Source organism: Miscanthus floridulus, chromosome 7 (assembly GCF_019320115.1).
Source record: "Miscanthus floridulus cultivar M001 chromosome 7, ASM1932011v1, whole genome shotgun sequence".
Classification (NCBI taxonomy): domain Eukaryota; kingdom Viridiplantae; phylum Streptophyta; class Magnoliopsida; order Poales; family Poaceae; genus Miscanthus; species Miscanthus floridulus.
This window is the reverse complement of record NC_089586.1, coordinates 107,585,653-107,609,380: the sequence shown is the minus strand read 5'-3', so window position 1 is coordinate 107,609,380 and position 23,728 is coordinate 107,585,653. Positions and strand designations below refer to the sequence as shown.

Genomic DNA, 23,728 nt, shown 5'->3' with positions numbered 1-23,728 from the left:
TTATATGCACATACACATGGAAACATGAAATAATAAGAATGTTGCACATGTTTCAATTGAATGTTTCAAATGTCAAAGCTTGTATATGAATGCTTTATGATCATGCTCATGCTATGCAAGTCAAGTTATGCAAGGCTAACACCCGAGGTGTTACACAGGCCGCACCAGTCCTTGATCTAACCCAGACCGCTTCAGCATTGCTTCCAGCTATAGAGGGTTAGACTGCTAAGAGCTCAAGATTAGATGATGATGTCACATAGTTCTAGCTCGCTCCTCGCACCTCAACGCTCGACTCGTCCGCTGCAGCCCCGCCGACTGACCCTTAGGTTTTGGTGTTTGACACCAAAGGGTGAGAGGGATCGAGTATGTTAGACTTAGGGGGAGCGACTTATCTAGTGGGAGTTTAGCTTATATATTATATTTGGTTTTTATGTGTGATACACTATTATGCATTCTGTGTTTACTTTCATGCATCGAACTATATTTATGTGATGGTGATATCTACGTGATCGTGATAGTTATGTGATATATGTGCTCTCTACTTTGAATTATTTATATGTCATATCACTTGTGTTATGCTCATTTGCTTTGCTTCCATGTTGCCTATGTCACATCATGTTGGCTTGGGTCATGTAAGCTTGCCTAACTCTTTTGTTCTTATTGTCGAAAGCTTATATGAACCAAGCATGTTGAAAACCTCATCTCTTTCACATACTCAAGGTGGTATTGTCATCAATCACCAAAAAGGGAGGATTGAAACCATCTAGGCCCCTAGTTGGGTTTCAGTAATTAATGACAATACGTAATTACTATAACTAACATGTGTTTTGTAGAGGCAATTAAGTTAGGTCATGGTAATGGAGATTGATTGGGCAATCATGGTTGTCATGCCCATACGATGGAAATTGTTTTAATTTTCAAAGGATAGACAACAAGGTTAAGGATGAACTAGTTCTAAGTATCGTTTGGAGTTGGAGAGACATTTAGAGTAGTTTAGGACCTTATTTTTCCTTTGGCCATACTATTAAGGGGGGTATAGATGGGTAGTTTGACCTAGGTGAGTCTAGTGGGTTAGGTGTGGTGCACACTTATCAAATCTAGCACTAGGTAGCTCCTAAAAAGCCCTGAGATCAATTGGAGCAAACTTCATTCATGTATGATTGAGAGTTGGAAGTGAATGGAGGGTTAAATGCTGACCAGACGCTGGTTTCGATGTGACCGGACGCTGGCGTAGAGTCTGGTCAATTCATTTGATCAAGGTGAAATCGTTTGGCGCAACTAAACGCTAAGAGGTGAGCGACCGAACGCTGGGTGCCAGCGTCCGGTTAACTCCAGTAAGGTTCTAGAGAGGGAAAATCATGACCGGACGCGTCGGGTCAGTGCTGATCGGATGCTGTCCAGTGTCCAGTCACAACTTAAACACTGGGTTTCAAGGAGAACTGACCAGAGCGTTCAATCACCCCACAGAGGCACATAACAGTTTATTTTGAACACGGGTGTATAAATACTTCCTCCATTCGTGTGAGGGGCACTTTTGCTCATTTCAACATCTGAGAAACACCCTTGAGATTGCCAAGAAGAGCAAGGTCCTAGTGAGGTGATTGAGATTTGAGAATCCAAAAGAGAGCCCTCATTAGTGAAAGCAAGAGTAGTAAAGTGTGCATCCACCCATATCATTAGGCTTGTCGTGGTCAAGTGAGAGTTCATGCTTATTACTCTTGGTGATCGCCATCACCTAGATGGCTTGGTGGTGATTGGGAGCTTGGTGATTATCCGATGGAGCTTGTGGATGACCCAACTCAAGTTGTGAGCGGTTGTGGGTGATTCACCACGATGGAGTGTCAAAGAATCAACCTATTGAGAGCACTTGATCCTTGCACAGATCAAGGGGGGAGCTACACCCCTGCGCAGGTGCTCCAACAAGGACTAGTGGAGAGTGGTGACTCTCTGATACCTCAGCAAAATATCACTGCGTTCCTCCTTCTCTCTTTACTTTGAGCATTTACTTTGAACATTTCAATTTTTGTCTTTACATTCATAGAATTGCCATGCTAGAGTAGGATTGGAACTTAGGGTGCAAGACTTTTTGTGTGGTAGAACATTAGAAACACTTTCTAGGCACAAGGGGTAAAGTTGGGCTAACCGTAGGGTTTAATTATTAAAAGAAATTTAAAATTAGCCCAAATCACCCCCCCCTCTTGGGCATCTTGATCCTTTCAGTGCCGTGATGAAACCTAGGGCCCCTGTTGAACAACTACCACATGGTGACACTACTCGACACGCACTGGTATCGAGGTTGTTGACCAAGCACATTTACCAAGTTACACTGCCGTACCGCTTTTGATACAAATATTCTTCTTTGAAATATTTAGGTGTTCAAACGGGAAATCCATAATGGGTTGATAAAATAATGTTCGCTCAAGGTAAACAAGAGGATGTGGTTTTGGAGGAAGCATGTATGTTGTGATCTCAGTTCATAGAAAGGTTGGCACATATAGTGAACAAGGAAGGAAAGGAAAAAGAAGAGCAACAAGGAAAAAGTTAGCCTCGGGTAGTAGGGAGTGCTAGAAAAGCCTGAGCGGACGTCAAGTCCCAAGCTCTGTGTCTAGCTAGACCACGCTATGCACGCTAGGTCACTGTCACTGTGTGTCCTATGGACGCCGTCTATGTCGGGCCCCTTTAGCACCCTGTTCTCATGTGGCTACGACATCGTGCCGCACTCACCGCCCTCGCGTATTGTGCGTTTCCCCTCCTGTCGGCTCTCGATCCCATGCTCTCATCCCCATACCAGACCCCCCCTTCCCCCTCCCTTTTTTTCTTCTTTTGGGGACATGGTCACCCGCATGCCTTCCTCATCGAGCAAACCCCCTCTCCCCTCTCCTCTCCTCTCCTTATCCTCCCTCTGCTCGCTCATGCACGGAGCGCACCATGGCCGACTTTATCCCCACAGCGTGAACCATCAGTGTTTCCCTTCTACGCCGTCTTCACTTCTAGTGCGTTGTGCCCCACCTCCGTTCGCCACTATAAGATGCCCTTGCTCTCCTCCTTCATCTCGATTCCTCTCTAATCCAAAGCAGAGCTATGAGATCTAGTCATCATTATGGAACTAGGTTCGTCAGTCAGAGGTGATTGTGTAATCTGAGAAGAAGAAGGGATCTAGTTTTCGAAGAAGTTCAAGTCCCCTTGGTTAGTCTAGTCTTAGGGTTCATGATGTTTGACTTTTCAGTCTCTTGTTTTTGGATCTATTGGACATACGCCTTGTTTTGGATAATTATTTTCTTGATGTTTCTCCATTGCCCTCGTCTATCCCGACTTCTAGATTAAGCCTTGGTTGTATTAGGTTGTTCTTACCCAAGTATCCCTAAATCCCCGTGTGGTTCAGTGTTCAAAGTTGTGTAATCTTTCATTTAATTTTTGATCTGCGAAGTGTAATCTCATTATCTCCTTTTTGGTTCTTGCTCTGAATCCCAGGATGAGATTCTTTTTAAGGGGGGTTGGTTGTAACACCTCTGGTGTTATGAGCTCGCTAAGCACTAAGATTATGGCCTGAGAAATAGATCTGTAAGTATAGTGAGTTAGTTTAATTAAATGCGATAATGAAAATTCTAACAAGAAAATAAGAAAAGTAGTTTTAATTGTTTGGCACGAAAAGCAATTTCTATAAACAAGAATAAAATATAACTTGTATTTAGTACTTAAATAAAAATTAAAGTACAAGTTTTGTAGATGGAAATGCAATATTAACTTTTGGAAAACAAAGGTTGTTAATTAGTGTTCTTGGAAGCTCAAAAATCAAATTGGAAATTAAAATTAGCCCTTTTCGTTGAATCGGCAAAAAAATTGAAGTGGTGTTAAAAGTATCATTTTTGGTGAATTATATTGAACAACTAGTTAAGTAGTTCCTAAATGTTTTGTTTCTATGTGTTAGTATGACGTATGGACTAGTGTGTGAAATGTGTAGTGGTTGGAATTAATTAGGTTTAGGCATATTAAAAATTATGACAAAAGCGCTAAAGGTTGTTAGTTCTAGCTAAGTTCTTATTATCTCCAAGTCGGAAATGATGATAGTAGACAATACCGTTTTGACAATCAAATTCTAACAAAAATTGTTAGGCACCAACTTCATGTTCTTGTATTATTGGTTGCCTCTAGGCGAGTATTTGAGCATGGCTTTGGTGATAGTGGTGTTGGGTGTCACGATACTCTCGTAGAAATTGCCCTAACTTCGCTAGAACGCGTTGAGGTAGGCTGTTGGCGCTCCACTCCTGAGCCAGCGCCAAGGGTGATGACCTCACATTGGCATCTCTATATCTTCCTCATGGGTCACCCTTCGGCCGTGTCAGTTGCCTGGTTACATAGTCCTTAGGGGCTACAAGAGTCTCGAACTCTTGCCTTAATCTCAACTGAGCTCTAACAGGTGGGTTTCCAAGCTTTAAAATGCGTGCACGTCACTTGTTGTCACCCCTTGGTCTGGGTTAGCAGTCACCGTGTGCATGGGCATTGTTGTCGTTGGGCTCAGACGTTTCCGGGCTACTGCTACTGGCCAGTTCACACGCCTGGCGGCACCTCGTAGCATCTATGGCCTAGCGTTGGCTAACCCTGGCTGGTCGAGGCCGGGTTTCCATTGCCATGCGCATGTCGTGCTTGGGTGACTGGCCATGGTGTCGCGCGTAGAGCAAGCCATGGCTACGGTGGTTGTGGCTCAGCCAGCGTGGCGCCTGCCTTACCCTTCGATCCACCTACCACATCATACCGAGCATGATCCTTGGCTTGCAGCGTTTAGGTCGCTAACCTCGGTAGCCGTGGTGATGAGACGTCTCCCTGCCCCACCCAGCTAGACGACGCCAGCACGATCTGCTCAGGTCCGTTCGCTGCAATTCAAGCGCGTCACGCCATGCTCTCCCCTGTTTCGTCACCTGGTGCACATGCTCAGGCCATAGCTAGCGCTCGGAGCTGCTGTCTTAATCCGCTTGAGCTCACTTGTGTACCTCTCCATGGCACAACCTTGGCTAGAGCACCGTGTCGCCGTCTAGTGGTTCACCTAGCTTAGGTCCCCACAGTCCGATTCCTCGCACCAGTAAGAGGCATAGGAGGTCAACTAGGCGCCCCATCTTCCCTATGCCCGTCCAAGCGTTACCAACCACCAATTTAGCGTTTTGCCCACCACCGGCCATGGGCATCGCCGCAGCCTGTGGATCGGGGGTAAGTCCTAATCCATGGGGAAAGAGCCCAACTAGTGGTGTTTCTGGACTCGTGTTGATTCCCTCTAGCTGGTGCTCGTGATAGGTTGGTTTGGTTTCCCATCGTTCGCGAGGTGACGCATCGGTGCCACGCTCAGGGTGCCTCTGCGTGGTGTGGGCGCACGTGGCTAGCCTGCCCCAGCGCTCCCCTACTTCAACCGTCGTTGGAGCGTGCACCTAGGTGAACTACTGATGCTCCACCGCCACCTCTACCCTTTCGAGAGTGCGTAGGTTCATCAGAACAGGCACGTCACCGTCGTGGTTAGTCGCTCGCCGCTGCCGCTCCCTTCAGTACGCCGCTAAGTCCCTAACTGCCACTCATGCTTGTGGATTTGGCCGTAGATGGTGGTCGATCCATTATTCCTGTTGCAGCGGGTCTAGCTTGCCTGGTGTTGTCATCGTTGCTGTCGGTGTGCCATGCCGCCGCACGCGGGTATGCCAAGGACTGCCCCGGTGCAAAGGCAGCACATTCTAGGGTCTTTAATGCAAAGCCTGAGTCTGTAGTAATAGTGCTTCGTTGCTCCGTTTGATTAACCGAAAGCCTGAGCCCTCTTTTGCAAAAGAGCTGTGTGCACATAGGTTCCACCGCCTTGGGCCGTTGCTAGGCCGACTACTGCGCATGCTCACGTCGTCGTGCTGGGCCGCTGGGCTAGAAAGGTTGCCACCGGTTCTTTTCTTTTTTCTAAAGCGTTTTCTAAATTAGTTTCTAAGGTAAATTTATAAATTCAAGATAAATTTGTGTAGATGTCAAAAAATTGTGAAACTAATTTTGTTAGACTCCTAAAATTATGATCTATCTGCTAGTATATTTTATTCACATAGTTTTATAATATTCTTAGAAGCTATATAATTAATTTGAGGCACTTAATATTATCAAAATATAAACTTGTAGGAATTGTTGTGATAAATTGGTGATAGTGTTGGCTCTAAAAATTTTATAGTAGATTCCTAATAATATTAGGTGCTCACTTTAATTTTTATAGCTCCATAGGAATTAGTTTGTTAAGGTAACTAAATGAGCACTAGTATGAAAATATTTATTTAATCAATCAAATGTTAAAATTTATTGGGGGTTTGTAGAACGAAAACTTTTTCTGGGAACAAGTCTTACTTAACGACGTGGATATATAGACTAGCATGTTAGAGCTATATCATTTGCTTGTGAGGCATAATCGAATTTCTAAGAGTTTTGGTTGTCGTTGATTATTTACATCTATGTGTTGCATCCACGTATATCATAATAGAAACAACGATGGACCATGGAGATGACCGGAGTAGCAGAAAAAATGGTGCCATGGTGATCATGCTGCCACGATGGGATGCTAACTTTTGGTTATATCTTACCCAGATAAGCCCCGGTGTATAATCCCTATTATTCTGCATTTTAATTTATGCTTGTGAATTAAGTTTAAGGAGTTGAATGAAACCCACTTGCATATATATATCCTTACCCTATGAGTTTTACTAGTATGACAGGATCGTGTAGATTGCTATGCTACATGACTCCAATAGAAGTCGAGTGATTACATGTCACTCACGAGAGATAGAAAAGATATTATTGTTGTTATTATATTACTATCACATGGAATATATATGAATGATAATTAGAGATTGGATAAAATAGTACTTTGGATTTGGACTTGGTTTGGCATTCGAGTGAGGCTCGGGTTGCACTTGTTTCGCCTGTGTCGGTTAAGGACCGGCCGTTGCAATGGATGGTAGTCAGATCACAGACTTATTATTCAGAACACATACTTATGTATGGGCGTGGGAAGGCTCATTGCTCTCTTATCATAGGTTCCGACACTTTCTAGACCAATGATTAGAGGCAGGGATGGTGGAGATCTAAGCACCACATTAAATCTAGGACTTAGGAGTGGGGGCTTGGAGTCCAAGTTTGGACGAAGACCTGAACCCCATGATAGGAGGGTAGTGAGTTGGTCTTGCTTGTGCCTGGGGTACAAGCGGAGTGTGTATTTTAGGGTATCCAGCTGGGATACATTGGTTCACGAATCACCAGGTGATCCGGTATGATTTCTCTACAGTCTAGCACTCTAGTAAGAACTAAAAGATGAAACATGATAAAATAATTCTGATTGCTTATCACCTGCTTGAAAGTAGCATAGGTGCTTACATAGAATGGTTAGTTAATGAACTAATGTTGACTGCTAATAAAATTGAATATAAGAACGCACGTTTAGTAATGCTCCTGCAGATGTAATAAATCCACAAGCCAAATAGCCTTGTATATCTTTAGAGTCTTTTATTTCCTCCTATCAGGTAAGTCTTGTTGAGTACAATTGAGTACTCAAGATTTTGTTTTTTCCATGTTGCAGGTGACAGGCGGATGCTAGAGCTGACTCTTGTGTGTGGAACCCTCCTGGTGGGCCCAGAGAGGATTCCTTTATGCTACGATCATAGTTTTTATTTATAACTCTCATTAAATATTTTTATAAATAGAAGTTTTATAATCTATTGTCATAGTTTATATATCAATGCTTCATCATGTCATGAATAGATATTTATTTTCACTGTAACTCTAATCACATGTTTATATTCTGTTGTTAAATTAAATTGTTCATAACTCTGATAACATGATCATATTCTGCTATTATAAACAATAAATATTATACTCTGATATTGCACGAAAAGTGATGTAAGAAATGACTAAAATGTTGTAAGCTTTATTCTCTCATTTGTGATCCTGATGAAAAAATATAGATTTTCGAGTTCTTTATCGGGGTGCGCTTGACAGAACTGCGTAATTTAGTGTCCTCCCTTAAGTACTTAGTGTCTAATGAAAAACAAGTACTCCTGGGAGACATTAGACTAGACGGTTCTGCCACACATACAATAAAAAAAAGAAAATAGAAAAAGGAAACAAAAAGAATAATAAAAGACCGCCACAAAAGGAAAAATGAAAAAAGAAAGGAAAGGAAAAAAGAAATAGAAGAAAAGAAAAGAATTAAAGATAAAGAAAACGATAATAAAAATAAAAGACCACATAAAAGAAAAAATTAAACAAAAAAAGAAAAGAAAAGAATGAACGAAAGGAAAAAGAAACACAAAAAGCATAAAACAGATACATAAAATTTAGGGGAAAATAAAGTAAATATTAGAAAAAATAAATAAATAAAAATCCATATAAAAAAGAAACATAATAAGAAAAAAAAAGAGAAACATGTACGTACCTGGAATGCGTCCACGTCCTATGTAACCGCACCGAAAGAATAAGCTCGCGCTGAATGCGCCCACGTCGTAGGTAACTGGGTGGGCCGTGGGCTGTGCTCGCACTGCTGTATCGCGCATGGGCCGAAATTCGTATAATCCCGTAGAAATGCTCACGGGGGGTCGGCGGGCGACTCGCGTCCGACTGGTCGGCAGCGACGGTTTCCGCGAATCCTTCGCTGCGCCGCCGCGCTGGAAGCCGGCCCGGACCCGTGGGCAAGTTGCCGGGAGTCAACGGCCTGTTGCTGGAGCCACTGCCCACTGCTAGTGCTGGCCCGCGGTGCCATTGCACGTCGCGCGCGGACGAGCGAGCGCAGTGAGTGGATCGCTTCCGGTGTCCGGCGATGGCGATTGGCTACCAAACGAGAGTGGATAACTCTTTTTTTCAGTGCTTTTTTTTTTACGTCCCGTTCGCTTGGTTTATAAGTCGTACTTTTTCAGTCAACAAACAATATTTTCTTTCATAACAAATCAGCCAACAATACTTTCAGCCATGACTTATCAGCCAAGCGAACAGAGCAATAATAATTGTCCGAATTAAAACTTTGCGGAAATAGATTATTTTCTATCTAGGAAAAAAAACTCATCATGCTGACTGAAATGCGAGATCAAGCAGCTAATAGTTAGCTACTAAAATTAGCTCTAGTGAATCTATATATTTCAATAATTGACTACTAAAATTAGCCTCGGTTGATCCAAACACTCCAACTAATGCATAGTAATTTTCACGCTTTTCACCGAGGAAACAGCAGGAGTTACCCTACAGTACCCTGAATTCCTGAAACACGCCCCTAGAATGCTTCAGCAGATATAGCAACCAAAAAATGTAGGCAGAATCCGTGGAAGAAGGGATTGGAAGAAGCTCTCCGCAGCCTGTACCAGGCGTTGTCTCTCATACTGCAACAAATTTATTGGATGTTCGGACTTCAGAGGGCACCAGGCGTGTCTCTCATGCTTATGTTCAAGCTGTTTCTCATTGTTCTCCTCCCAACTCCCATATTGCCCTTTGTCATCATGGCAACAAATTCCCCGTAATCAATGCGCCCATCCTGATTAAGGAAAACAGAAAAAGGGCAGTTACTGTACATGTTGAAGTGGTAGGTCATATATGCTGTGTGCAAAATGCAGAAGTTGTAAACATTTTTTATTTAATATACTGAAGAAATACCAGCGACACAAACAGGCAAGGGAATTTACAGGTTGCGCAACAGCAAACAAATACTGTACATCGTCAGGTCCTTTTACATCAATCAATAAGCGTTCAGATCATATTTTCCCAGACAAATAATGTATGCTATGCAGTTCAGGTATATATATCAGAAATCATTCTTGTCCAAGGATGGCTACAATGCAAAATTTTCCTGCTTCTTTACAAATACAATGAAATGAGATTCAGTGCATCCTTTATGCATGGGATAACTAGAATTTAAACCCAAACTAATGCAAAGTTAACATAAGAAAATCAATATACTTACATTATCCTGGTCAGCTTCTTTAATCACATCATCAAGAAAAGCAGCTGGCATGTTATGCTCTTTGCACGCTTGTTGAAGCTCATCCACAGTAATGTAACCACTGCCATCTTTGTCAAAATACGAAAATGCTGCAACTAGATGTTCCTCACGCTCCAGTTTATTGAGGTGCAATGTAGCAGCAATGAATTCTATATAATCAATGGTCCCACTGTTGTCTATATCAGCCTAAATGATTCAAATAAAACAAAGGTAACTAATTATCATGTAGTCTACTTCACACTTTAGGACTAATTCTAAAAACTAATTCTGGGTGGTAATCCCCCCACTGAGATTCATTAAAAAAGAAGCGCTCATTCTAAAATTCGTACTCCCTCCATTACAAATTATAAGACGTTTTGGTTTTTCTAGATACATTGCTTTTTATTATGCATCTAGATATAGTGTATATCTAAGTGCATAGCAAAAGCTATGTACGTAGAAAAGCCAAAACATCTTATAATTTGGAATGGGGGGAATACATCATAACTCACGGCCTCCATATGGAGTATTTATTGAATTATAAGGACATGAAAAATAAAAATGGCTTTCACGCACATTGAGTAGTAACATATAAGCAAATTCATCAGAAACAGAACCATTATTGTTTAAAGGAAATTTTAGCCATGGAATGCCTGAAACATGAAACTTTTTATTGTAGCCAAGACATCACAGCATAACAAAAAGATGAAAATGACAAAAACTTATTCAGTCTCAAAATTCTGAAATACATCAGTCAATGCAACAGCTTTCGATCAAGTTTTGCCAAATTGGTGACGAAAATCTTGGCCAACAGATTGGCTGGTCGCCTTGATGAAATGGTCTCTCCCAATCAAAGTGCCTTTATCAAAAGGCGGTTCATCCAAGATAATTTTATGCTGGTCCAACAGACGGTTAAATTCTTGCACTGTCAAAAACAGCCAAGGATCCTCCTAAAACTTGACATCACAAAAGCCTTTGACTCCATATCATGGTTGTTTCTGTTGGAGGTGTTGGAAAAACTTGGCTTTGGGTCAAGATGGCGTGATCTGCTGTGTGTCTTGATTGTCTCATCATCTACTCAGGTCCTGCTGAATGGCACCCCTGGTGACTACATACAGCACAGAAGAGGGCTCCGTCAGGGAGATCCCCTCTCCCCATTGCTTTTCATTCTGGTCATGGATGTTCTGAATTGGATGGTCACAAGAGCCTCAGAAGATGGTCTGCTGTGTTGGCCCCTGGATCTCCGACATGGGTGAGCCAACCGCTCACCGATGTTGCCGACCACACACTATGGCTAGAGGTAGAAGAAGGGAGGGAGAACAGAGCACACACACAGCACAAGCACCAGCGTTGGCCGGAGCTCTGCAGAGAAGATGGCAAAACTGAACTCGCTCACTTTACTGAGTTGCAGTGGGAAGCTATATATACAACTTTACCCATCTAATCCTAGTGCACAGACATGTCAGGCTGCTACAGTGACTGGATGTGACAGCAGGGCTGACTTTGACGCCTGCCCCTACTGTGGCTACAGTGCGGCAGGTGAGCCTTTCGGCGCCTGCCCCTGCAACGGCTACAGTGCAGCAGCAGGGGAGCCCTTTCGGCACCTGCCCCTGTCGCGCCGTACAGAGGAGAGCAGCAGATTACTTAACAATTCTTTCCCTAATCCTACTACTAACCCTAGAACCTCCACCATGCCGATCATCTTCTTTAGCTCCGTGAACTGAAGATGGCCGAACGGCTTGATGAGGACGTTCGTGAGTTGCCGACCAGTTTCGACGAACTCGATGACGATCTGCCCTCCATCGACACAGTCCCTGAGGAAGTAAAACTTGACGTTGATGTGCTTGCTCCGGTCGTGGAGAACCGGATTCTTCGCGAGGGCGATGGCGGGCTGGTTGTCCACCATCAATGCTGGTGGGTGGGCTTCCACACCGGTCATCTCGCCCAGCAGCTGGCGCAGCCACACAGCTTGGCACGCCGCTGTGGACGCCGCCACGTACTCTGCCTCGTACGTGGACAGCGCCACCACCTTCTGTTTCAGCGACAGCCATGAGATTAGAGCTGACTCGAGGAAGACAACCACGCCAGAGGTGCTCCGCCGTCCGTCGATGCCCCCCGCCATGTCTGCATCGCTGAACACAGTGAGCTGCAGCCCACTTCTGCCGGTCTTGAGGAAGATGATCCCCTGATCCACCGTCCCCTTGCGCAGCAGTCGTTTCACCGCGGCTCAGTGATCCTCTCGGGGATCCTCCATGAAGCGGCTGACGTAGCCCACGGTGAACGCAATGTCCGGCCTCGTGTGGACTAGATAGCGCAGATCGCCGACCGGTAGAGTGTTGCATCTACCCTCGCCGCGGTACTAGCCTTCGTTAGCTTCAGCCGCTCCTCCATCGGAGTCACGCACGGCTTGCACTCAGCTATGCTGCTCCGCTCCAACAGCTTCGAGGCGTACGCGCTCTGACCGAGCATGAGCGCCTCCTTCCCCTGTCTCACCTCGATGTCGAGGTAGTAGGAGAGCGCGCCGAGATCGCTCATTCGAAAACGAGCCGCCATCTCGTGCTTGAAACTGTCGATGTCCTCCGCACGCACGCCGGTGACGATCAAGTCGTCCACATACACGTCGACGACGAGCTCCTCCTTCCCCCGTCGCCGCGTGTAGAGCGCGTGCTCGGTTGCGCACCGTGTGAACCCAAGTTCGCCCAGCGTGGCATCAAGTTTGGCGTTCCACGCTCGTGGGGCCTACCGCAACCCGTAAAGCGCCTTGCGCAGTCGGAGCACCCTATGCTCTGCTCCCTTGACGGCGAAACCCGGAGATTGCCTGACGGAGACCGTCTCCGCCAGCTCGCCGTTGAGGAAGGCCGATTTTACGTCCAGGTGATGGACGCGCCAGTCCTTCGCTGCTGCCAAAGCTAGCAGTAGTCGGATAGACTCTATGTGTGCTACCAGCGCAAAGACTTCCTCGAAGTCGATGCCCTCGCGTTGGACAAAACCTCGGGCGACGAGACGCCTTGTGCTTGACAATGGCGCCGCGCTCGTCACGCTTACACCCACTTCAGGCCGCTCGGACGGCATCTTGGATGTGGATCGACGAGCTCCCAAGTCTCATGTTCCTCGATCGCCTTCATCTCCTCCAGCATCGTCCGTCGCCAATTTGCATCGCGCTCGGCCAGCGCGAACGTGGGTGGTTCCTCTGCACTGACGAGAAGCAGCTCTGGGTCATCGAGCAGCCGACCCGCCAGGCCTGAGGGCCCTATGCCGCCGACGATGTCGTCCAGCCTGCGGAACCGCACCTCCTCACCGTCGTGGAAGGCATCCACGAACTCAGTGATGTCGTTTGGAGGTGAGGTGAACTCGATCGGCGTCAATGGAGTCCCCTGTTCCGCCGGAGTGCTCGGCACCCCGGCTGCAGTGCTAGGCACTACTCCTGGACCGTTCGTCACCACTCCTGGAGTGGTTTGCACCACTGCAAGAGTGCTCGGCACCAGTCTTGGAGTGGTCGGCACCACTACAAGACCTCTCGGCTCCGCTACGGGAGCGTTCGGCACCCGTCCTGGAGTGGTCGGCACCACTGCAGGACCGCTCGGCACCACTCCTAGAGTGCTCGGCATCCCTCCCGGAGTGCTCGGCACCGCCCCAAGAGTGCTCGACTCTGTGGAGTGGTCGACACCTCCTCTCCAGCGTCTCCACCACCATGAATGACCAAGTGCTTGACGACGAAGATGCTGGTGAAGCCGCCAGTTTCTCCTATGCCCGGACTGTCCCAGTCCCAGGCCGCCTTCTCATCGAAAACGACGTCGCGCGAGAAAACCACCTTGCCTCCACGTGGGTCGTAGAGTCGGTACGCCTTGTTACCTTCCTCGTAGCCCAGGAGCACCATCGGTGTGCTCCTGTCCTCCAGTTTGGTGAGGACCGACTTCGTCTTCCTAACGTGGCTGATGCAGTCGAATGTCCGGAGGAAGGACACGCTCGGCTTGCGCCCATACCAAGCTTCAAACGGCGTCACGCCCTTTAGGGCCTTTGTGGGCGCGCGGTTGAGGATGAACACCATCGTAGTCACCGTCTCATCCCAGAACCTTGCCGGCATGCTCTTGGCCTTCATCATGGATCGAGCCATGCCAACCACCATCTGGTTCAGCCGCTCCACCATGCCATTTTGCTGTGGCGAGTACGGTGCGGTGTGGTGTCGCACCACACCTTGATCCGCGCAGTACGCAACGAACTCCACCGAAGTGAATTCGTCGCCGCGATCAGTCCACAACACGCGCAACTTCTTACCGCTCTCCGCCTCCACGCGCGCCTTGAACTTCTTGATCGCCTCCGCCGCCTCGTCCTTGCTCGTCAGGAGTTGCAGCCACATAGCGACTGCAATCATCCACGAGCAGGAGGAAGTACCGCCGACCACCGTTTGTGGCTGGCGTGATTGGCCCGCAGAGATCACCGTGGACGAGCTCGAGAGCGTCCGCCGTGCGATACTTGGCCGCCTTTGGGAATGGCAGGATCCTCTGCTTCCCGGCCAGGCAACTGTCACACAGCTCGCCTGCGTGCTTGATGTGGGGCAGCCCTCGAACCATCTTCTCCAGCCGACCGAGTGCGTCGAAGCTAAGATGGCCGAACCGGGCATGCCACAGCCACGGCTCCTCGGTGTACCGTGCTGCCAGGCACACCGGCTGCTCCACCTTCAAGTCGAGCAGGTACAGCCGGTTCCGAGACCTCTTCACCTTGGCAAGAATCCGTTGTTCCCGGTCCCTGATCCTGAGGACGCCGTCCTTGATCAATACCTCGCTGCCGCGCTCATCCAGCTGACCAATGCTGATGATGCTTGAACGCAGCTGCGGGATGTAATATACATCCGTCAGCGCGCGGTGCTCGCCGTTCTGGCACCTAAAGATGATGGTGTCGAGTCCTCGGATCGCTACCCTTGAGCCGTCACCGAACTTCACCGTGCCGATCACGTGGCCGTCGAGCTCGGAGAAGGCTTCCTTGGAGCCAGTGATGTGGTTGCCGGCGCCGGAGTCCAGGTACCACCGCTGCTCCTGCTCGCCGCCCACACTTCCGAGGTGGACTTGGGCGCGCGGTTCGTCGAGGTTGACAGCCTTCAGAGCCTTGCCGTGCCCTTTCACCGCCAGCACCTCTCCCTTCTCCTTAGTCTCAACATCGTGCAGTGCACAGAACGCAGCCATCAGGAGAGTGGCATCATCGTCCTCATCAGCATACGCTAAATGAGCCTTAGCCTTCTTCTCCTGCTTGCGATTTGGGCACTCATTTGCCCAATGACACGTCTTCCCGTAGCGCCGACAGGCGTTGAGGTCAACCTTATTCTTCTTCTCCGAAGAAGCCTTGCCGCGGCGCCTGCCATCGCCACCGCGGCAAGAGGAGGCTTCCCCGGACTTTTTCATCCGGACAGCCCACTCCTCCTCTATCAGCAGCAGCTTGCCTCTGTCCGTCGTTGCTGTGGCCTGCTCCATGCGCTCGTCCACCGCCCGCAGATGGCCTGTCATATCCTCGATGGTGAGGGTGGACAAGTCCAGCATCGTCTCTATGGAGAGAGCGATCTGGATGTACTTCACCGGCACGGAGTGGTGGTACTTGGAGACCGCCTCCTCTTCTTCGTCGATGGTGACGTCATGGCTCCTCAGCTTGCTGATGAGCGACTGCATGCGGAGGGAGAAGTCCTCCACCGATTCACCATCCTTGAACTTGATGGTGGCGTACTCCTGCTTCAGCAGCTTGGCCATCGCCTTCTTTGCGCGGTCGGAGCCGACGCGCATCGCTGCAATGGCCTCCCACGCCTCCTTAGCAGAGTTCTTCGCCCCTAACGGCTCCCTGTACTCCGCTGGCACAGCAGCGAGGATAGCCTCCAACGCTGACATGTCGCCTTCTTCGTTGTCGGTACCCTTGTCAATGGCATTCCAGAGCCGTCGGGCTCTGAGCTTGACCTTCATGGTCACCGCCCACTCACCATAGTTGGTGCGAGTCAGCGTCGGCCAACTGGTGCCGCTGACCTCCCGCACCTTGCGCACGACGACCTCCTGTCGTGGCTGGACAGCCATAGCAGCGCCGCTACTGTCGTCCATCTCCAAACCGTCCGTCATCGCCAGCAGTTAGTTCGACGACGACGCTTGTACGGCTCTGATACCACTTGTTGGCCCCTGGATCTCCGGCACGGGTGAGCCGACCGCTCACCGACGTTGCCGACCACACTATGGCTAGAGGTAGAAGAAGGGAGGGAGAACAGAGCACACACACAGCACAAGCACCAGCGTTGGCCACAGCTCTGCAGAGGAGATGGCAAAATGGAACTCACTCACTTTATTGAGTTGCAGTGGAAAGCTATATATACAACTCTACCCATCTAATCCTAGTGCACAGACATGTCAGACTGCCATGCTGCTACAGTGACTAGATGGGACAGCAGGGCTGACTTTAGCGCCTACCCCTGCTGTGGCTACAGTGCGGCAGGTGAGCCTTTCGGCGCCTTCCCTTGCAGCGGCTACAGTGCAGCAGCAGGGGAGCCTTTTCGGCGCTGCCACTGCCGCGCCGTACAGAGGAGAGCAGCAGATTACTTAACATGTTGCAGCCTTTATCCAGGATGCCAATCCAGCATAGGATTTCTCTATATGCAGATGACGTGGCCCTCTTTCTCCAGCCGACAGCTGCAGACATTAACTTGACACTGAACATACTCCAACTATCTGGAGATGCTTCCGGTCGACCAATGTGCAAAAGAGCAACGTGCTGCCAATTTAGTTTTCGGAAGAAAATATGGCTCTCATTCAGAATCTGCTACCTTGTGAAATCCTCGACTTCCCTAGCAAGTACCTTGGGCTACCACTCTCCCTTAGGAAACTAACTAGAGAGCAATTCCAGCCCATTATTGACAGAATTGCCGATCGTAGAGCAGAAAGAGTGGTACAGGTTCAGTTTGTTCTCACGGCAATGTTAGTTTATCTGGCCATGACAACTAACCTGCCACCTTGGGCAATTAAAGCAATCGATAAAATCAAATGAGCTTTTGTCTGGAGGGGTCGCAAAGAAGCAAAAGGAGGACACTGTCTCATTGCTTGGCCTAAAGTGTGTCGATCTCGGGAACTTGGTGGACTGAATATCTCTGATCTGAAATCCCTGAATTATTCCGTAAGGGTTAGATGGCCATGGCTCCAGAAAACTGAACCTGACAAGCCCTGGGCAACCCTGCCACTTCAAGTTTGTAAGGAGGTTGAAAGCCTCCTCTCCCTGGCAGTGTGTACTGAAATTGGAGATGGGGCCAACACTTTATTTTGGAGAGATAGATGGCTGGCCGGGAAGAGCATCCAGTACCTTGCCCCAAAGGTGTATGCATTAGTGACTAAAAGGAGGTCTGGAAGGCGCACTGTGATGGAGGCCCTCAATAATGATAAATGGCTGGAGGATATTCAAGGCGCCATCTCCCTGGAAGCACTAATGGAGTACCTGGAGCTTTGGGACATAATTTCTGCTGTGGTACTTCAGGAAGGCGTACCTGACAGACATATTTGGAGGCTATCCACTACTGGTCAGTACACCGCAAAATCTGCTTATGATGCTCTTTTTTAGGGTGCCATCTGCTTTGAACCCTATGAACGAATATGGAAGTCATGGGCTCCACCAAAGTGTCGCTTCTTCATGTGGCTGGTGGCACATAACCGATGTTGAACAGCAGATCGGCTGGCCAAGTGAGGGCTCCCCCACCATGATCGCTGCCTCATGAGGAAAACATCCAACACCTCTTGATTGGATGCGTGTTTGCCAGACAGTTCTGGTTTTCCCTTCTTCAGCAGGTCGGCCTCTCCACCCTCGCTCCGCAGCCCAGCGATACATCTCTGGATGAATGGTGTCCAGTGCGGAAAGGGTGGTTACGGATGATGTAAAGAAAGGGCTAACTCTATTATCATCCTTGGATCCTGGATTATTTGGAGGCACCGCAATGACTGTGTTCAATGGAGCTGCTCCCAACACTAGAGCGGCTTTGGCCCTTGATATGGAGGAGGTAAAGCGGTGGAGTCTGGCAGGGGCAAAGGGGCTCACCCTGCTCACTGCTAGGGAGAGAGGTTAGGTTGTGCTCTCCCAACATTGGTCGGGTCTTGCCTTTATGTAATAGGTGATTAGGATCAGAAACTTCTAGTGGTGTGTGTGTGGGGTGGGGGGGTGGGGGGGGGGGGGGGGGGGGGGGGGGGGGGGTCAATGATACGCAGCTTTCCTGCGTGTTCGAGAGAAGAGAGAGAGAGAGATCTTTAGTATCCAAAACATTCCCAGCTCTGGCAAATTTAAATATCACCTAAAGTCCTTAACACTAGGACGGCAAGAACAGCATACATGTCATACCATATTTCCTAATCCAAGAATACTGATCATATTGTGCAAGAAAAACCCGCTGGCAAAAGCTTAAACGTAAGGTCCTTTTCGTCAACAACCTAAAGCTGTCTCATAGCAGATCCAAAACAACAACAAAAAGTCCTAAGCGATAATTGATATTCAAAAAACTTACCGCCTCCATGAGATCACGAATTTCAGTATCCTTTAATGTGGAACCATACTTTCTCAATCCTTCTTTCAGTTCATCATATGTAATTGCACCGCTATTATCTGTATCCATTGCCATGAACATTTCCTTCAGCCCTGCAATCTCCTCCTCCGAAAGGCTCTCGGCAATTACCTGGTCGAAGTAGAATAAATACAAATCCTCTATTAACAGAAAAGTCAAGAAAGCTGCTCAAATACAATGCAGCAACATGAGGACGATACCAACACAACTATACTAAAAATACTAATAGCCTTGGGCTGGTAGCAGTTGGTAATCTTAGGTAAAGATGGCAGATCAGTTGCAGAAAATGGAACCCAGTTGATTTATATAAATAATTAATCATGTAAAGCAATAATCAAAATTGCATGTAATATAATAGTGGAAACACTAGCCTTCACAAGACAGAGGTCCTACATAATATAGATTAGAAAAAAGTAAGAAGAAACAAAAACTAAGCACATATGCAAATGGCAGGAACTTCACTGTTATGCACCCAGACAGGAACAAGCATTGTGAAGGCCAATGAACCATTGCTACACCTATGTAAAAAAACTATATAATCCACCCAAAGAAAAAATAAATGCTCTTACCTGCAAAGCCATCTTCTTTAACTTATTCATCGCTGAGAACTGCTTGATGCGAGACAGGACGGCTGGATCAAGAGGACGATCAGGAGCAACTCCATGGTCACAAATCCATGGATGACCTGAACACAAGAAAATTGTGTTTCTTATCAGAACAACTGTGCAGATATTAATACTAGGCATTAAAAAAAGCGGGTGCACAGTCACTGTTCACAATTTCAAGTAGCCATGCTTAGCATATACTTGTATCTGCACAATAGAAATGTACAGAAGAACAGTATATTCAACTAACCAACGAAATTATTAGAGAAAAGGGAAGCAACAAGCTCTGTACAGGTGAAACTAACTAACATAGAACTTCATGTGCTGTTAAGCGCTCCGATGGGAGAGGATTCAACATTCTTCTTATAAGATCCTTCGCACTCTCAGAGATCACAGGCCAGGGATCCGAATCAAAATCAATTACACCTTTCAAAACAGCATCGAAAATTCCTTGCTGTGTCTCTGCAATGATTACATTTAGAAAATCAGTCTTGAAGAGGAAAAGATCTGTCCGTTAAAAACTGAATTTGGACCTTTGGTAATCAAGGGTCAATAGAATGCCAATACCTCACGTAAAAATATTATGGACTTTGAACAGCAAACATTTTACTGAAAAGAGGAAGAAAACAAAGATGAAGCTGTACCTGCCCAAAATGGCGGTACACCACTTAGAAGTATGTAAAGAATTATTCCAGCTGTCCACACATCAGCTTCTGGTCCATATCGTTTCCGCAGCACTTCTGGAGCTACATAGTAAGGGCTTCCCACAACATCGGTAAAAATTTGACCTAAAATAAATAAACAACAAGGGGAAACATGGTTTACGATCTGCAGCAAGCAGCATTGAACGTAAACTTCAATATCCTAATCAAATGAATGCATTTGCACAAGAGAACAAGGGGGAGAGGGTTTTAAGAGATAGTAGTAGAATAACGTTTCAAGTAAGCAAATGAATGCTAATTTGAATGACTTCAAAACTTGCCTTCAGCAATAGAAAAATAGTCGAAATACTTTGCCAGTAATTTCAGTGACGTTATCTAGAATAATGTTTTTGCAGTAATGTTTTCCCCTTTCAATGCTATCTTGAATAATGTTTTGCAAGTTCTCTCAGTAATCTATAATATAATTGTCATGATTCTTTTGGGACAGTAAAATGAAACTGACCCACAATCGCAAATCACTGCATAACAAATCAAATATGTAAACTGTTCAGCACACACTAACAATTGCAGTGCATAATAAATCATGTCTACAGAGTTGCAGTGACATAACTCTTGAAAATTGCATGGACACAAACTTTGGGCGCAGCATTTCCTTCAATAGTAGTATGATTCCAAGATGGAACCTCCCCAATTCTTGACAGCCAACGTTACTAAGTCATTCTCTGTTTTGCTTTTAACTCATTTTATTGTTTTCTGTTCCTCTCTCCTCACCTCATTGTAAAAATCTACAAGGACTTCCATGTCTCATTGTAATTATACACCACTTGCAATAAAAGTTCAGGTTGCCTATTGGGCCACCGTAGTTTATTCCTTTTTTAATTAAGTCATTGTAATGCAGACTATATCGATGTTTCACCAATTAGCATCAAGACAAAGCAAGCACAATGAACACAAGCCCCCCCAACGGTGACTCACCAGGCTTGAAGAACACTGAGAGGCCGAAGTCGATGGCCTTGAGCGACATATCGTCATCCTTGTTCGCGAGCAAGAAGTTCTCGGGCTTGAGATCCCTGTGCATTACCCCGAGCGAGTGGCACGCTTCGACGACCCCAACGATAATGCGCGTGAGTTCCGCGGCCTTGCGCTCGCTGTAATGTCCGCGCTGTATGATACGGTCGAACAGCTCCCCGCCCGCGCAGAGCTCCATAACGATGTGGACGTACTGCTGGTCCTCGAACGCGCCCTTGATGGCGACGACGTTACGGTGGTCGGCCAGGTGGTGCATAATCTGGATCTCGCGGCGCACGTCCTCGACATCCTCCCTGGTGATGAGCTTCCGCTTGGCTATACTCTTGCAGGCGTAGTCCACGCCCGTGGCGAGGTCCGTGCAGAGGTAGGTGGTGCCGAACTGCCCCTGCCCCAGCTTGCGGCCAAGCGCGTAGTGGTCGCGGAGACTCGGGGTCGGGTGGCCCAGCACGTTGGCCGTGAGCTCCGCGGGGGCCGGCACCCCGCGCCGCATGCCTGGGGCGGGGGGCGGGGCTGAGCCGTCCGCCGCGGCTCCCGCCTCGGCCGGACGCGTGGCTCGCTTCCCGTTCCCGTGCGGCGCGGGCTCATCGGCGGCCGCGGAGGCGGCGACGGGTGCGTAACCCGCCGCGTCGCGGCGCTGCGACGCGCTTCCGCGGAAGCTGGCGAAGTACTTGGATCTAAGCGTGACGCCGCACGTGTTGCCCATCACACTCTCGGCGCGGGCGCGGGCGCGGCGGGGACGCCAATCACTCTCGCATGTACCTCGGCCTCCCTCGGGGTTTAGGGGGGAGAAGAAGTCGCGGCGTGGAGTGGGCACGAGACGCGCGGGCGCGGGCGATGGAGATGGAAAGGAGAGAGCGCCTCGGGTGCGAATTGGAGTCGGGGCTCGGATGTCGGCGCAAGTGGGAGAGAGGAGCGCGGGCGGGGAGGAGGAGGGTTCACGGCGGCTTCGCGGTCAGTCGGTCACGCTGCGGGGAAAGCGAAGCGAAGGCTGCTTTGCTGCGGTTGCGCTGTGTCCTGTCTGGCTGGCGGTGGCGCTGCTCCGGTTGGATAGGCAGACTGGAGAGGATTATACTATCTGCCATTGTCAGCAAGCTGCTACCACAGCCGTACTCCTATGCAAAAATATCCAGTCAAACAGCTTGGTGGCCGGTGGGTTTCTAGCTGATAACTTCGGTCAGCGTTGGTTTGTTGCGAGAGAAAAATACTAATAAGCACTGGCTAAAACCAACCAACGAATACATTGAAGAAAAAGTTTTGGCCGTTTATTTCCGTTGCTGGCATTGGAAACGTTTTTTATTTCTTCTTGCACTAAGGTTTCCCTCGTTTGGTCATTTGGCTTACGCGTTGAGTGACTTTTGGTGTGTTTGATTTGTGAGTCAACTAAGCTACATGAGGTGATGCAAGCATCATGAGTTCATCCTATGTATTTTGGTGAAATCAACTTATTACTAATTATTAGCATGTGAGGAATGAGGTGATGATGAATCAACTCATTGCATTTCACGAACCAAATACAAAAAAAAGTAAGGAGTAGAAAAATGATGGATCACCTCATTTCTCAAAACAAACACACAACAATGTCTAGAGTAGTTCATACGAGGAGAGGGTCATCCTCCTAAACCGAATACTGTTGTTAGATTCACGACAATTCCATCTCTTAGGGCGTGGTTAATTAGGTTTCGTTTCTACGTAGCCATGATGATATCTGTCAACGAGGCTCTCGCAGGCTTACATTCTTTGCAATGCAAGATAGCAAGATAGTTTGTTTGGCTCACATTTTCTGTTCGTAGTGTGTGACCGTTGAAGATGATTAATTTGGTCTCTTGCTACTCACAGCCTATAAGAAACTAGGTGGTTTTTCTCCCAAAATCAAATAATACTTCGGTTGTAAGTTCACAGACCCCATGCTTGCTGCCTTCGTGTTGAAGATTGTTGATCGGAGTCGTCGGAGCTCAGCAGACCGCACACGGCTAGTATGTGCGCCACGGGCAACGTGCGGCGGCGGGGATCAGGGGCGCTCGTGCGTACGGGCGGATACCGGATAGGTGCGCGCTCCGGCTTGCCAGTTGCCACGCGCGCCGGCACCCTTTCTCTCGCTGCCATGCGGTGCCGGACAGATACGGACCCTGCTGACAGTGAAGCTTTGTGCTGCAGCAAGAGCGTTTCTCGTTAATTTTTAGCTGGTCCGTGGACGTTTTAGCTGTTCGAGGCCAACTGCAGCCAGGGTATGGCTGTGCCTGTCCGCTAGGGCGAGTGCCAAGTGGGGTGGGAAATGATGGGCATAGGGAAAGAGGCGGTCCGTGGTGCTGGCAACTGCAGCCAGGAGAAGCCAGCAACGGGAGGAAACAGGAAAGTGCCACTCGGTGCATGACTTTCGACGGCACACAACGTATGGATGCGATCGTGGAGGAGCTGCGGGTCACTGGATCAGATCCGTTTTCAACCAAAAGGCTTATCGGTTATCATTGCTTCTCGTGCTGCTTTAGAGCTTTATACCAGTTCTCGTAAATGCACAAATTAGGCTCCCTAGGCCCTAGCGATGTTTCAGAAGAGTCGTCATCCCTCCATTTCTTTTATATAGGACTTGCATATATTTTAAGGTCCAAACATTGCAAACTTTAGTCATAAGTCAAACTTTGTATCAAGTGACATTTGATTCGCTCTTATCCAATCTCTTGACCAGATCTGCATGCATGCATACAAAATCGGTCTCTTCTAGCTCATCTTAACTTTTTTTTTGAAATTGGGATCCATTTTTTAATTAGATTTCAAATATTGTCATCAGCTATTTCTGTGGAGATGACTCTCCTGAATGCACACAAGATATAAAAAAAGTTGTTGAAAGGAGGAAAGATACAGAGAGAGGTTTTTGTTCAAATGGCTCTTCAAATGAGAATTTGGAGAGTGAACT

At 47.7% G+C, this 23,728-nt stretch overlaps 1 protein-coding gene across 1 annotated transcript; it reads right to left on the bottom strand.

Moving 5' to 3' along the window:
• Nucleotides 1–8,973: 8,973 nt before the first annotated feature.
• Nucleotides 8,974–21,853, bottom strand: LOC136467498 (calcium-dependent protein kinase 5). The gene is made up of 7 exons (XM_066466227.1): nt 20,764–21,853; nt 19,771–19,914; nt 19,436–19,588; nt 19,091–19,206; nt 18,465–18,632; nt 9,944–10,168; nt 8,974–9,517 (listed from the first exon to the last, which is right to left on the bottom strand). The coding sequence occupies exons 1-7, from the start codon at nt 21,518–21,520 to the stop codon at nt 9,395–9,397; spliced, it is 1,686 nt and encodes a 561-aa protein (XP_066322324.1). The 5' UTR covers nt 21,521–21,853; the 3' UTR covers nt 8,974–9,394.
• Nucleotides 21,854–23,728: the final 1,875 nt, after the last annotated feature.